The 14,895-nt window shown below is 47.5% G+C and overlaps 3 protein-coding genes across 3 annotated transcripts; 1 reads left to right on the forward strand and 2 right to left on the reverse strand.

Annotated features, from left to right (window-relative positions):
- Window positions 1-2,088: 2,088 nt before the first annotated feature.
- On the reverse strand, window positions 2,089-3,174 carry RPL36AL (ribosomal protein L36a like). The gene is made up of 2 exons (XM_044765590.2): window positions 3,016-3,174; window positions 2,089-2,544 (listed from the first exon to the last, which is right to left on the reverse strand). The coding sequence occupies exon 2, from the start codon at window positions 2,500-2,502 to the stop codon at window positions 2,182-2,184; it is 321 nt and encodes a 106-aa protein (XP_044621525.1). The 5' UTR covers window positions 2,503-2,544; window positions 3,016-3,174; the 3' UTR covers window positions 2,089-2,181.
- A 185-nt stretch (window positions 3,175-3,359) lies between these two features.
- On the forward strand, window positions 3,360-5,496 carry MGAT2 (alpha-1,6-mannosyl-glycoprotein 2-beta-N-acetylglucosaminyltransferase). The gene has a single exon (XM_014854785.3). The coding sequence runs from the start codon at window positions 3,501-3,503 to the stop codon at window positions 4,824-4,826; it is 1,326 nt and encodes a 441-aa protein (XP_014710271.3). The 5' UTR covers window positions 3,360-3,500; the 3' UTR covers window positions 4,827-5,496.
- Window positions 5,497-5,779: 283 nt separating this feature from the next.
- On the reverse strand, window positions 5,780-14,423 carry DNAAF2 (dynein axonemal assembly factor 2). Its single transcript, XM_044765579.2, has 3 exons — window positions 12,076-14,423; window positions 8,683-8,826; window positions 5,780-7,746 (listed from the first exon to the last, which is right to left on the reverse strand). The coding sequence occupies exons 1-3, from the start codon at window positions 14,284-14,286 to the stop codon at window positions 7,240-7,242; spliced, it is 2,862 nt and encodes a 953-aa protein (XP_044621514.2). The 5' UTR covers window positions 14,287-14,423; the 3' UTR covers window positions 5,780-7,239.
- Between the last annotated feature and the right edge of the window lie 472 nt (window positions 14,424-14,895).

Raw genomic sequence — 14,895 nt, forward strand, 5'->3', positions numbered from 1 at the left:
ATTATTTGAGGGTGGTTTTCTGTTTAGTCACTTGCTATGTTTAAGTTTTTTAATTTAAAAACTGGTGGTAATACACCAGCTAAAGGAAGATGAGGCTTTGAACTAGGTCAGAGGGAAGAGAAAAGAAACTAAGTTGAAAGAATCATGGAACTTGGAGTCAGTAGACCTGTGCCATTCTGTTCTTTCCCACTACCCTTCTCCAAGCCAGCCTCCCTCCTGGATCATGGCAGTAGTCTCGGAACTGGTTCAGAAACAAGAAGTGGAAAGAGAAAGTGACTGGAGAAGTGCCTCTCCAGTGTCAGCATATCACTGCTGTTTGGGCTTGCAGCGAGGTGGAGTCTATGAAAGTTTCTTATGGTTTAACTACTACCTCCTTTTCTTCCTAAAACATTTCTTATTGGGGACATTTTTTTCTTTTCTGAAAATACAAATATTCTTGAGTAAATACTGTTTAAATGTTAGAACATTTTTATTAAAATTTTATGTATATGATCTCCAAAACATAGTTTCTTCTCAGAGCTGATTCTTTGAGACTAGGCATTGTCCAGAGGAGTAATTCTTTGGGTGACCTTACATTTGTATTACTAATGGTCAGTTAGATTCTTCCTACAAAAGATTTACATACTTTCTAGTTTTTCATTTAAGAAAATTTTATATATAGTGCACACATACCTTAAATAAAAAGAGCTGCTATTTTTCTGGTACCTACTTTGTTCCAGGTGTTTTTATATAACGTATTTTATTTAATACTCACAAATCACCCAAGGAAGGAGGTACCATGAACCCAGATCAGAGATTTTAAGCCCAGGCTTTATGCTGCCTTGTAAAGTTACTTCACTTTTGGTCTTTAAAACCAAGAATTTTGTAATTTAGTAAAATATCTTAGGATTCTCTAAACTCATAAGTTGGCGAGGGATTGCCCATAAATACTACAAACCACATCAAAATACGGTTCTTTAAAAAGTGATGTTTTTTGGCATACTTTTGTGTATCTGATTTTTACACACTCTTGTAGGAAAACAATTTCATCAACAAAGGCAAATATAATAGTCTGTGTTGGGAGTAAGTGCTGTTCCTCCTACACCCCAGCCCCTTGCCTTTGCATTCTCACCACTTACCTATAAGCTATCCCCATGGAACTATCTTAGCTGACTTCAAAGTCTTATACGAAAAGCAGGATTTCCTGTCCTCATAACCCATACCTTTTCCCAGTTTATTTTTCCTTTCATTCGATACTCAACTTTTCTTTCTTGCCTTTCAGGTAATTGCTAGGTTCACTTCTTTAATTCTGAGTTGCAACCTTCCATCCCGTTTTCAGTTACCTCCTCAACCCTCTCAACAGTCAAAAAGTTAGAATATTTGAATACCTCCCAGTTATGTTCTAAAAGGTTCAAGAAACGGTTTATGCTGTGATGGACTCATGGCTTTTTCACTAGCTTTAGAACTTTTTATAGCTAGAAATCAATTCCTGCTTTACATTCAAGACCACAGTCTAAAACAGTGCTGTCCAAAAAAACTGATGGAAATGTTCTATTACCTGTGTCCTCCAGTAGGGTAGCCATTAGCCACATGTGGCTGTTGAGCACTAAATGTAGCTAGTATAACTGAGGAACTGCATTTTTAACTTAAATAGCTACATGTGGCTAGTAGTCCCTGCTGGACACTACAATTTGTAAAAAGTCGGCTCTTTTCCCCCCGACTTGGATCCTCTGCCCCACCCAGTCTGCTATACACAGGCCTAGCTTATCCGCTTCATGTACTTTTTAAAAAAATTTGATTGAGACCTTTCCCAGCAGTTCACTCATGACTATGAATTCACCCACCACATATATTTGAAACTGACCAGAAAAGAGTAAAGTATGTTTTTTCCCTGCTATATGATTTCTCTCCAAAACCTAGTTGTGAGGTTTGAGGTAGGACTGCTATCTTTTTTATGTATAAATACAAAGTACCAATTCTTGTGGAACTAAATTTAAATGACAAATTGAGAAAGGCTAAACCTTAATTCACTTACAAATAATTTACTGTTATTTCCTTAATTTAGAACCACATTAAGCATGTCATTATATTTTTAAAAACACAAAAGACTTGGGCAAGATTCTCACTTTATTTTCATACAGGTAATCTTCCTATGGCGTCAACATTTTCCTCTCAGAAATAAAAGCAGAGGAATCCCAAAGCTTAGAACTGGATCACTTGGCCCTTCCTCTTCTTGTCTCCTCCCAGTTCGAAATGCTTGCACCTCTTAATGGCCAGCATCCTCTTGGACCTGCAGTTAGGGTCCACGCACTCGAGCCTCAGCACGATCTTCTTGGTGGTCTTGGCCTTCTTCCGGAAGATGGGCTTCGTCTGCCCGCCGTAGCCGCTCTGCTTGCGGTCGTAGCGCCTCTTGCCCTGCGCGTACAGCGAGTCCTTGCCCTTCTTGTACTGGGTCACTTTGTGCGGCTGGTGCTTCCCACACTTCTTACAGAAAGTCCTTCGCGTTTTAGGGACGTTGACCATCTTTGCAGTAGGGCTGTCCACACGATGAAAACTAGTGAGAGACTTAAAATACGGCAGCGGACGTTAAGCGTTTGAAAAGTAACGGTCCACGTAAATATCTGGCGAAAGTATCACTACATGAGCTAGTAAGGAATGAACGCACCCAGTGCTCCCTTTCCACGCGCGTTCGTACACCTCGGGACGAGCCACCGGCGCGTCTACAGGGCGGCCGCCGGCAGGCAGAGAGGCCGGGCTCGCTTCCTGCCGGCCCCGGGCGCCGCGCACGGCCCCGCCCCGCTCGCCCACCGGCCGCCCCGACCGCCCGTCCCGGTGGCCGCGTCGCCCGCGCCCGAAGCTGACGTGTCCTTACGAGCGCTCCGGGCGCCGCCGCCATGCGGGGGCCCCTCTTGAGAGAGAAGCCCTCCCGAACCACCGGCTAGTGCGGCGGCCGCCCTCCCTTCCCCACGAGGGCCCGTGCGTAACCGACCCCGCGCCATGTCTCCCACGGGCCCCGCCGCCCCCGCCTCAGCTCACCGGTACGCGCTCACCGGGACCCGCTCCCCGCACCGCACGCGCCTCGGCGGAAGGAAGCAGGAAGCGGAAGTGGGCTCCGAGCCTGAGCGACAGGCCGGCGGGCCAATAGGCGTCTCTGACGTGTCCGGGCGGCGCCGACCGCCGCTCCGAGGGGCGGGCCGAGGGGTGTGGCCGGAGCCGCGGCGCCGGCGGGCCAGTCGCGGGGTCGGACGGCGGCCGGAACGGGAGGCCGCGGTGCGGGGTCTGGCCGCTGGCCGCCGAGGATGAGCGCGCGGAGGACGCGGGGCCGCGGGCGGCGCAGGTAACGGCACGGGAGCGGCGGGCTGGTGCGGCCGCGCGGATGGAGGGGGCCGGGGCCGGGGCGACGGCGGGCCGCGGCTGCTAGCGCGGGCCGAGCGGCATGAGCCGAGCGCGGGCGGCGCGGTGAGCGGAGCCCGGCCGCGCCGCCCGAGCAGACCGTCCCCGCCCGCCCGCCCGCCGGGACCATGCGGCTGCGCGTCTACAAGCGGAAGGTGCTGGGCCTGGCGCTCGCGCTGGCCGCCTGCGGCGTGGTGCTCTGGAGCAGCGCCGGCCGCCGCCGGAAGAGCGAGGCCCCGCCGCCGCCGGACGCCGAGCCCGCGCGCGCCGCCAGCCGCGGGGACCGCCCCGAGCCCAAGGGCGCCCGCCGGGCCGCCAACGACTCGGCCGCGCCGCCCGTGCCCGGCGCGCCGCAGCCCGAGGCGGACAACCTGACGCTGCGCTACCGCGCGCTGGTGTACCAGCGCAACTTCGACCAGCCGCTGCGCAACGCGGGCCGCGCCGGCGCCTGGGCGCCCCGCGAGCTGGTGCTGGTGGTGCAGGTGCACGACCGGCCCGAGTACCTGAGCCTGCTGCTGGACTCGCTGCGCAGGGCGCGCGGCATCGGCGACGTCCTCGTCATCTTCAGCCACGACGTCTGGTCGGCCGAGATCAACCGGCTGATCGCCGCGGTGGACTTCTGCCCGGTCCTGCAGGTCTTCTTTCCTTTCAGCATCCAGCTGTACCCCCACGAGTTTCCGGGCAGCGACCCCCGGGACTGCCCCAGGGACCTAGAGAAGAAGGCGGCTCTGAGGATGGGGTGCATTAACGCCGAGTACCCCGACTCCTTCGGCCACTACCGGGAGGCCAAGTTCTCCCAAACCAAACACCATTGGTGGTGGAAGCTGCACTTTGTGTGGGAAAGGGTCAAGGTCCTCCGAGACTATGCTGGCCTCATACTTTTCCTGGAGGAGGATCACTACTTAGCCCCGGACTTTTACCACGTCTTCAAAAAGATGTGGAAGCTAAAGCAGCAAGAGTGTCCTGAGTGTGACGTGCTGTCCCTGGGGACCTATACTGCCATTCGCAGCTTCCACGGCATTGCTGACAAGGTGGACGTGAAAACTTGGAAATCCACAGAGCACAATATGGGTCTAGCCTTGACCCGGGATGCTTATCAGAAGCTCATCGAGTGCACAGACGCTTTCTGTACTTACGATGATTATAACTGGGACTGGACTCTTCAGTATTTGACTGTATCTTGTCTTCCAAAATCCTGGAAAGTACTGGTTCCTCAAGCTCCTAGGATTTTTCATGCAGGAGACTGTGGTATGCACCACAAGAAAGCCTGCAGACCGTCCACCCAGAGTGCCCAAATCGAGTCACTCTTAAATAATAACAAACAGTACCTGTTTCCAGAAACTCTAGTTGTCAGTGAGAAGTTTGTGGCAGCCGTTGCCCCACCTAGGAAAAATGGAGGGTGGGGAGATATTAGGGACCATGAACTCTGTAAAAGTTATAGGAGACTGCAGTGAAATATCACAAGTACAAAGCAAAAGTGACAGTCTTCTATTTTTGATATTTGCCCAAACATACAATTGAATAAAAGGGTTTAGGAACTGGTTTCTGCTTTAATACAAAAAAAAAAATAATTCTTGTAAAAGGTGTCCAATGTATTAATCTTTTCCTTTTATGTCTGATTAAGATTTAAAACACAGGTTTTCATTTTGCGAGTTGGGTTTTAAAGAGCTGTATCTGCTAAAGGTAATCATTATTGTTAATGGGGGGATTTTATTTAAATTGCATCTATTAATCTTTTTATCTGGAACTTTGTACACTTTTCCACTTTCAAAACTTATTTTAAGTACAGCAAAATTTATTTAAAATTGTCATAGCAGTAAAAAGTATTCAAATGAAATTGTTAGAGTATTAATGGGACAAGCCCAGTCTCACTCTTGACACAGTTACTAGGAAGGGATTGCTTCACTGGCTGTTAAACACCCTGTCGGAACAGTCATTTTCAGTATTACGGATTCCTCTGTTAAGATTTGCCTGTGCTTTGGAACCTTCATAGAACATACTTTCTTTTGGAATGTATTTGATTGATCAGAGAGTTTAAACACTGTTTTCACCTCAATGTAGAAATACAGTTGTGTTTTTTTTCCTTTAGTGCTGCCAAAATAAATACTCATTTTTGCATAAAAAGATTCCTAATCATTTTGTAGAATAAATTGTTTACACCAAAATTCAGGAAAGGCATTCTAGGAGTTTTAAAATTACATTTTCATATTTACTATTTGTACATTGTGTAACTGAGTCTGAAATAAAGAAAACCCAGCAATTGACGATGCATTATTCCCTTTGGAAGAAACTGGCTTTCAGGTTAGCCAGGCATAGATAATGAACAGTAAAAGCTGCTGTGTAAGTGAAATACAGCCTGAATTGTTTTCGAAAGCCAGAAATGATACAAAGTTCAGTCATTCCGAAGTGAAACATGTTCTAGTGCCAGCTTTATTTTAACTGAAATCATACTTTTTTAAAGGACAAACAGTAAATAATAGGAAAGTCTTTAATTTACTCCATACTTAACAAAGAAGTTTTTCTTAACGGTGAATAATTCCATTCAACAAGAAATTATTCAGACTAATTTCTGTGTAGATACTACAATTTGTCATTTCAGTCTAAGAAAATGGTGTATTAAATTGACAGTCTCAAAATTATTGCATCAAACCAAGATTCCTGTTAGGATTGAAAAGTGCATCCTGTCATCTAAGGTGAAGCGAATAGTTCTCTGGCTTGATGAGCTGCGTTTGTTCTGCTTTTGGTGCTCTGATCTGACCTCCCCAGTTTGAAGGACAATTAGGTAGTTTCCAGGACTGAGGTAAGACCAGAGGTTTGAATTAGTAGCCATTTTTGGAATGGAAATAGATCAGCTCCATGGCCTTGGGGTCAGGAATTAGATCAAATATTTTTCTTTCTAAATTTTCCTTCATGCTGTACTAAAAATTTTTGTGAGAAAAAATCTATTAGAATTTTCTCCTGGCCACAAATAAAAATACTGTTCCACAAAATTAATAACTTAGCCACTGTTAGATACATCATCTGCTGCCCTCTTATAGATGTTACAGAAAAAAATTATTAGAAAACACCAGCTTTTTTTTGTTGTTTTCATGTAACAAATATAATGAAGACAATTTTCCTATGGGAGCAAATTCCCAGATATTTTTATTCTGTTCTAAAATTCATAAATATATTTTATAAAACTAAAAGATATTTTAATACTATGACAGCAACTTCCAAAAAATTCAATTTTCAAAGTCATTACTAAATAACCTGTATTATGCCTATATTTTGTGTGACAGAAAAGTAAAATACAGAGTTGAGGCAAAAATACTAAATTTCATTCACTGTATTTGTATTGTAATTGTTTGGATCGTTAATATTGGTTAGTAAGTTCTTTCCTCTCTAAGAACCTGTTTCAGGCCTAAGTACCTCCTATTCAGTGAGATTTATATATAGTTTTGAGATTCTACCGCCCCCACACACACACATTTATATTCCTAGTTAATTGCATTCTTGGTAATTACTTTTTGTGACAGATACAACTTAGTGAATATTTTGAAATTTTATTAAAATTGTAAAAGAAGCCAAAAATAAGACAGAAGTAAATATATACAGGTTATATTAAAACTAAATGTTTAATTCTCCGTTAGAAAAAATACACCTCTATCAGAGAAATCACAAAACTTATCTCCATAATTAAGGAAGCTTTGTATAAATTCTCTACATGCAAAAAAAATATCTCCAGCTTCCCCATTAGAATCAAAATTGCAAATTTTAATTTTATACTTCGTTGTTTACCTTCAGTTTGAAGACAGTAGTTAACAGAAAGACTCTAAGTCCAACACTTTTTTACTCTTAACCTTTAAGTTCCAAAATTATATAGAATTAATCCAAGTCATATAGCAGAGAGTTCTGAAAACTGAATGCACAGTGAGTCACATGATCTTTAATAATCTGCACACTACCATCCTGCATATTGGTTTCTTTTATGTTGTCAAAACCAGATCCATTGTGAACCGTGGTTTTGTTCAGTAATGAAGACAGGTGATCATCTAACAACTCCTCTTCAGTTGTTACTGGTTCTTTTAAATTATCTTTTTCCTCATTTGAGTAAACAGCACGTTTTTCTTTTATAAATTCAGGTTCCATTTTTGATTCGGACTGCTCAGACTTTCCAAGTGGCATTTTAGAAATATCGAGAGACTCTTGTTGCAAGTGTGCAGCCGAACCACAACTGGCTGTTTCTAGTACTTGAACTGCTCCAGATGAATCAGCAGACTCGCTCGGGAAGCTGGTAGAATGTTCTGTACTTTCTTTTTCAGTAAGATGACTTCCTTCGTTGACTGTTTCTTCATTTTCATGAAGCTGCTCAGAGTTACTACATTCTTGCAACTGTGTCAAGGGAAACAACAAATTAATAATTCTTTCAAACAAATAGAAAATTAAATTGTAGTACCCTCTGAAAATAAGATATTTTTTTTAAAAAGTTGTGAGGGACTAATTTGCCAGCCTGCCGACAGGCTTCCTCCGGCTCCCCTCAAAGCTGTCCTCCAGGTGCTGCCAGTCACTGCTTAGTGCAGACCTGGCGCTCCTTCTCAGATTAAATCCTTCCAGTGACTCCTCGTCTCCTTCAGGATAAAATCATCCTGGCCTACAAACCCTTCAGCAGTCATTCTTAGAAGGGCATTCTTGAATTTCTCTGATTCTTCAGAGCCACTCTCCCCTCCAATTTATATAGAAGTGTTGGTTACTGAATTATTTCTGTGTCCAATATCGAAGACTATAAAAATAACCAAACTGGGGCCAGCCCCATGGCCTAGTGGTTAAGTTCGGTGCTCTCTGCTTCACTGGCCTCTGTTCGGTTCCTGGGCATGGACCTCCACCACTTGTTCCAGCCATGCAGTGGCTGTAACCCACATACAAGATAGAGGAAGACGGGCACAGATGTTAGCTCAGGGCAGATCTTCCTCAGCAAAAACAAACCACAGAAAACCAAACTTAAGGTTTAACTAGAAAGAATGAACAAACTGTATGACATAGTTGCCATGGTTTGAGAGTCACAAAGACTCAAACTCCCAAATGTTAGTTTCTCTCTATCCTTCATTGGACAGTTATTTGGAGATTAAATGAGATAATGTGAAAATGAATTGCGGAGTGTGTAGGGCTTAGTGCAATACATACAAAGAAGTCTTTACTCCTCTTAACCTCACTCTTCTCAGCCATTATGTACATTTAAAGTTACTACATCAAAAAATCGGGAATTAAGTTATTTATTAGGGTTTAACGTTGTCCTACATCACTACTCTGTAAAGCCAAGCAAGTCCTTACCTTTGCATGAATCTGAATCTTACTATCAGAAACCTGAAGAACTTCGATCAATGGTGGGGTTAGGGGCTCCGTCCACGTGGATGGAGAGCTGAGGACTTCTTCAAGAACTTCATTAACATTTTCTTCATTGACAAACAACCTTTCCTAAAATAAAAAGAGAAAAAATGTTCTGCCTTATAGGTCATACTTGACACAGTTCTATCTAAAAACAGCTCATAAAAGTTCTCTCACAGTTCAGGATTACACTTTTTAAATTTGTTTAATGTTATTCCTGTGCTGTCTTGGCAAAAGAAATACATTCTTTGTGAGTATTGTACAGAGCAATAAGAATAGCAAGCCCACACACACAGATAGGAAGAGACCCGAAAAGAAAAAAGTCTCAGTTCCTTTTCTAGGTCTCTATTAAATTGGAGGTATGTTTTCTCTCCTAGATAATCTTACTTACAAATGACGTTTTCTTTTCCTTTTTCTCTCTTAATATTTTATAAAAATATCACCTTTAGGGCTATAAATGCAGTCCCAGCTATAAAATTCGATTTTACAACTCTTCCTAATGAGTCCGCTATGAAATATACATGACAGGATCCATTCAAATTGTGTGTGACCAGGTAAGAGCCCAGTTTAATATTGAAGAGAAGTATATTCTATTTTTAAGCATTGAGATAGTCCAGTGTGACACTAGCATATAGCTATTTATAAGAATGAGGTAGATTTCAAGACACTGACACGGAAAGATTTCCAAAGTACTGTTAGGAAATGCAAAAATCACTTTCACCAGAATCCCAGACACAAAGCAGTGTGTTCATACTCATGTCAAGTGAATACAGGTTTACTGTTAGGATGTTGAAGGAATAACTGTGTTTAAAATTCATAAAATCAGCTCATTGTTGCGCAAAATAAAAGTATTTTCCTCTGTACTTTCATATACACAAATTTTATAATTACAAATAAACACAGTTCATTATTTGGTCGAAATGAGGGGGGAATCAGAAAGAGAAGTTTTAAGCTCGCTTGTAGTACACATTATTTACGTGTGAACCAGTTTACAACTACCAAACAAAAGTGAACCTTGGGAACAGAAAAATGTTACATTTGGAGTAATCTGCCTTGCTATTATTTGAAGATCCAGAATAATACTGTATTATAGAAACACCCCTATCAAAAGCATTTCTAAGGTTCATGTCTCTGAAAAAGAAACACGCGTTAATTGCAAAAAATACTCCAAATAGTTTAGTCTTTAGTTAAGCCAAGGAAGAAAAATATTTATAATGGAAATGGTTATGATTAAAATACAAAGGATTTGCATAAACTTGCCTTCTCATTCTATAATGAGTGATTTTACTATAAAAGACACTGAATTCAGTGGTCCTAAAGCTCTAGGAAAATTCCCAATGGATATTTAAGGCTTATATAAATACATTTTATACTGGTTTATGTGTAAAATAACAATTTTGACCTTGATAATCACAAATGTCTTTATAATTATTTTCATATAACGCATATAATATAATCATTATATATTATTTGTCTGCCCACCTACTACTCTTGTGATTTTTTAAAAATTTACTTTACATGGATGGACCTTGAGGGTATTATGTTAAGTGAAATAAGCCAGATAGAGAAAGGCGAACTCTGTATGACTCCACTCATAGGTGGAAGTTGAACATAGAGACAAAGAGAACTGATTGGTGGTTACCAGGGGAAAGGGGGGATGGGGGGAGGGCACAAAGGGTGAAGTGGTGTACCTACAACATGACTAACAATAATGTACAACTGAAATTTCACAAAGTTATAAACTATCATAATCTTAATAAAAAGTTTAAAAAAAATGTAAATATATACACACACACAAAATTTACTTTAATCCTTAGAGCCTCGCCCAGAGAAATATAAAGAAAAAACTTGAACATTGTGATTCTTTCAGCCTTAGCAAATGTGATGATTAATGAATTATAAATTTATTTCAGGCATCAGATATAAAACACAGTTGCCCGAATCCCGTTTTTGTCTAGTTTCTGTTAAAATGTTAGCATACTAGAAAATCAGATTAAAATATATTCTTTAGTATTCTCTCAACTGCTGTCAGTGGAGCTTTCTTCCCACACTGTGAGTTATTTTCACATTTATTTAAGACAATTACAGGAAAATGACTGCCCTTTCCTAAACTTCTCCCTTCTGATGACATAAACACATAGTCAGTTTCATATTTTATATTCTCACTAAGTATCTTACCCAGTCCTGGCAATTTATTTTACCATTTTTGGAGGATTTCAAATTAACCACTTCTCATAGAAGACACCCCTCATAAAATATAAATGTAACTTATTAGCAAATTTCTAGAAAAACAATGGGAAGAAGCGAAAATTTCTGGCAGGTTAAAGCCAAAGGCCAAAACCTTAATTTTTAATATATAATCTGTGCCACTAGCATTTCTGAGAATTTAACCCTTGGATATGTTAAAAGAGCTAAAAAGAAATTACATGTAACTGATACAAACATCAATCAAAACCACCAATTAAAAGTTCATTTGAGATTAAAACGTTCTTTAGCGCTTCAAATTTTAAGTAGTTTTTTTCAATATTTGCCAATAGTACTGGCGTAGTGAATCTGCATTTCAAGAACCTCAATAACCTAAAAAGTATAGCAGCAACTACAACAGGACACACTGAATTATTCAGCCGAATTACACCCTAACTGGGTCACGCGCAGCCCCGATTCTAGATGATTCGCCCAGAAGAGGCGCAGCTGCTGCTGCTGCTGTTCAGTTTAACAACTACGTGTATCACACTTCGTTACATGCCAGCCATTGTGCCAAATACTAGTAGGGACCTAAAGATAGAACGCCCACCGTCAGCGACTACAAGGTCCGCAGTACGGCCCAGAGCACAGGGACTTAGTTCACCCCTGGGTCCGAGTTCGTCTCCCGTGTGAGAAGGGTTCGGCGCCCGCTAGGGTACTTTGCTCTCCGGAAGTAGATTATCACTGACCTCCTAAGGTCGGAAAAAGTTATTTACCCACTTAGAATATGGCCATAACAGAGTGCCTCCTGAACCCAGGTGGGTCACAAAGCCCTCAGAGAGTATGACGGAAGAGACGCCCTTCTCGCCCGAGGACAGCACCCGACTTCCCGCCCACAGCGGCGGCGGCCTGGCCCGGGGCTGCTCTCGCGCTCCCTCAGGGCGGCGGACTCCGGAGGGGACAGCGCTGGAAGGGCGGCTCCCAAGACGCGAGACCCGCCCCGCGGGGATGCGCGTCGGCACGTGCAGCAACTGCGAGGCCTCGCCAGAGGAGCGACGGCGGAAAGGCTGTGTTGAGGACACACGGAGGATGGCCCTAACGGCCAGCAAAGTGGGACGGGATACTGCCAACGCCGACTCCAGAAAGGACGGTTACCTCCAAGGAGCCGCCGTGTGGGCCGTAATACCACTCCCTCCAGGGCCCGCGGCAGCCCGGAGCCTTGGCCAGCTCGATCACCGCGTTGTGCGGGGAGACGCTGACCGCGGGCGCCCTGCAGCTCAGCTGGTTCTCCGGAGCAAAGCCCAGGGAGAAGGCGTAGGAACCCAGGTCTTGGGTGGAGAAGCGCAACTGGTACCCGACGGGGCTCAGGTCCCCCTGCAGACTCTGCGGCTGGATCCGAGGCACTTGCACCAGCAGGGTCAGGGACTCCTCGTCCTGCCTGCACCGCGAAGGGGGACACACGGGCTCCCGGCGGGCGGCCCCAGGACCACCCATGGCTTCACCGCGAGGCTCCCCGCGTGCGCCCCTTGCTCCTGCACCAGGGCCCCTGCCCGGGGACCCGGCTGAAGTGCCCGGGAGGCTCCCTGCTCCGAGGGGCGGCTCCTCCCCGACGGCCGCAGTCCACACCGCCCGCCCGCCCGGGCCCCGCTCCTCCCACTGCTGCTCCCGCTGCTCCTCCTCCCCACGCCGTTCCCCCCGCTGCTCCTCCTCCGGCTGTTCCTCCTCCCGGCGCTCCGGCTCTTCCTTCTCCCGCTGCTCCTCCTCCCCACGCCGTTCCCCCCGCTGCTTCTCCTCCGGCTCCTCCTCCTCCCGATGCTCCCGCTCCTCCTGCCGCTGTCGCTCCTCTGCTCGCTGCTCCCGCTCCTCCTCCTCCTCTCGCTGCTTCTCCTCCCCCCGCTCTTTCTCCCGCCGCTCCAGCTCTCCCTCCTCCCGATCCTTCCTCTCCCGCCCACCCTCCTCCTCCTCCTCCTCCTCCTCCTCCTCCGGTGCCTCCTCCTCTTCCCTCTCCCGCTCCTCCGGCCCCGGGCCGTCAGTTCCGGGCGCGCGGGCGGGCTCTTCCGGCGCCGCGGGGCGCGGGGCGGGGCGCACGACGGGCAGCGTGAGCAGCAGCTGCCGGCGGGCCCGGTGGAACTGCGCAGTGCCGCGGTTGTCGTCCACGGGGTAGGGGAGCGAGAGGCGCAGGCGGTAGTCGGGGGCCCTCGAGTCCAGGCACAGCAGCCTCCCCATCACCTCCAGCGCCACCTGCTCGGCCGAGCGCAGCAGCGGCAGCTCGATGGTGACCACCAGCTCGTGCGGCACGGGCCCGGGAGCCGAGTCGCGGGCGCAGCGGTAGTCCTGCAGGTCCACGTGGTGGCGCTGCACCACGCTGTAGCGGGGCTCGGTGGGCGCGCGCGGCGGGCCGGCGGCCGGAGGGGCGGGCGCGGGGGGCCGGGCGGCCGGGCGCGGGGCCGGGGGCGGGTAGGGGTAGGGCAGGCCGGGGAGAGGGCCCTCCGGCTCCCCCTCGGGCCGCGCCGGGCCGGCCCCGGGCAGGGGCGCGCGCAGCACGGCGGCCTCCGGGGTGCCCTTGTACTTGATCTTGAGCGTCCTGACGTTGGTGCGGTCCAGCCTCACGCCCCACTGCGTCTCCACGGCGTCCAGGGCCGCGTCGTCCAGCATGCGGCGGAAGCGCTCGTGGCGCCGGGCCAGCGCGAGCGCGCGCGGGTGGAAGACCACGTCGTAGACGGTGTAGCGGCCGCCGCGGCGCCCCAGGTACTCGCGGCCCGGCGCCAGGCTGTAGGGCAGCGACCAGTGGCCGTCCGGCCGGCCGCGGGGCGCGTCCACCAGCGCGTTGCTGCACACGTTCACGAAGCCGCGCCGCGCCCCGTCCAGGCTGGTGCGCAGCACGTGGCCCGGCTCCGGGTGCACGAACCGCACGTCCACGCCGCGCTCCCGCTCCAGCGCCGTGATCTCCGCCTCGTAGCGCCGCCGGTTGTCGGGGTCCGTGAGCTCCTCGGCGTAGTCGGAGAACAGTCTGCGGAACTCCGGGTCCCGGAAGGCCGAGGTGAGCCGCTGGACCTCCTCTGCGCTCAGGTCCAAGTCCTCCAGCGCCGAAGAGGCTGCTGCCCTGGCCATGCTGCCCGCGGCTCCAGCCCAGAGGCCACCGGAGACCGGTCCGGGACCGGGGCGTGGGACGCGCCGCGCAGCCGCAGGTGCGGAGAGTGCGGTGGGCGGTTGCGGAACCGGCCGGGAGTTGAGCGTGGGCAGCGCGTGCTGGTTGCCCTGGTGACACCGCCAGCACCCTGGAGCGAGGAGGGGCAGGAGGCGGAGAGGGATGGTGGAAATGCCAGAATAGCCTTGGTAGAACTTCAGACCGCAGCTACCCTGCATTCCGCGGTTTTAGATTCTTGTGCCGTGGTGCAGTTACTCCTGCAGAATAACCATCATCATAATTGTCCTAATTTTCGGCCTTGTTCACAACGCTTCAGGGTGGATCAGATCCCCATTTCACAGACAAGATGGGACCTGAGAAGTTACTAAGGTCCCGCAGCTAGTGTATTCACAAGCTGGGGTTCAAGCTGAGATTTTTTTGCTTTTTTCACGTTAAGCCAACATTTCAGTTTTCTGGATATTTCACCATACAGTTTGCCTTGCAACAACTCTCTCTTGGAGCAAGAGATAGAGGCACGGTGTTCATAAATAACCAGTGATCGATAAACATATGACTTTACTAATAATAAAATACAAATGTAAGATAGCACATAGCACCTATCCAAATGGTAAAAGCCGTTTTTACAGTCACATGCTGTGCATCCTTGGGGTGGTGCTAGAAGTTAGGAAAACCTTTCTAGAGACTAGATTGGTAGCTATAGCACAAGCCTTTAGAATGTAATACTTTTTTGATCCAGCAATTCCAACTCCAAGAGCATGCTCAAGGCAGTTATCTCTGATGCTAAAGGTTGGGGAAGAAGCTAAGAATTCAGCAGGGGGACTGGTTGA

Source organism: Equus asinus, chromosome 2 (genome assembly GCF_041296235.1).
Source record: "Equus asinus isolate D_3611 breed Donkey chromosome 2, EquAss-T2T_v2, whole genome shotgun sequence".
Taxonomy (NCBI): Eukaryota; Metazoa; Chordata; class Mammalia; order Perissodactyla; family Equidae; genus Equus; species Equus asinus.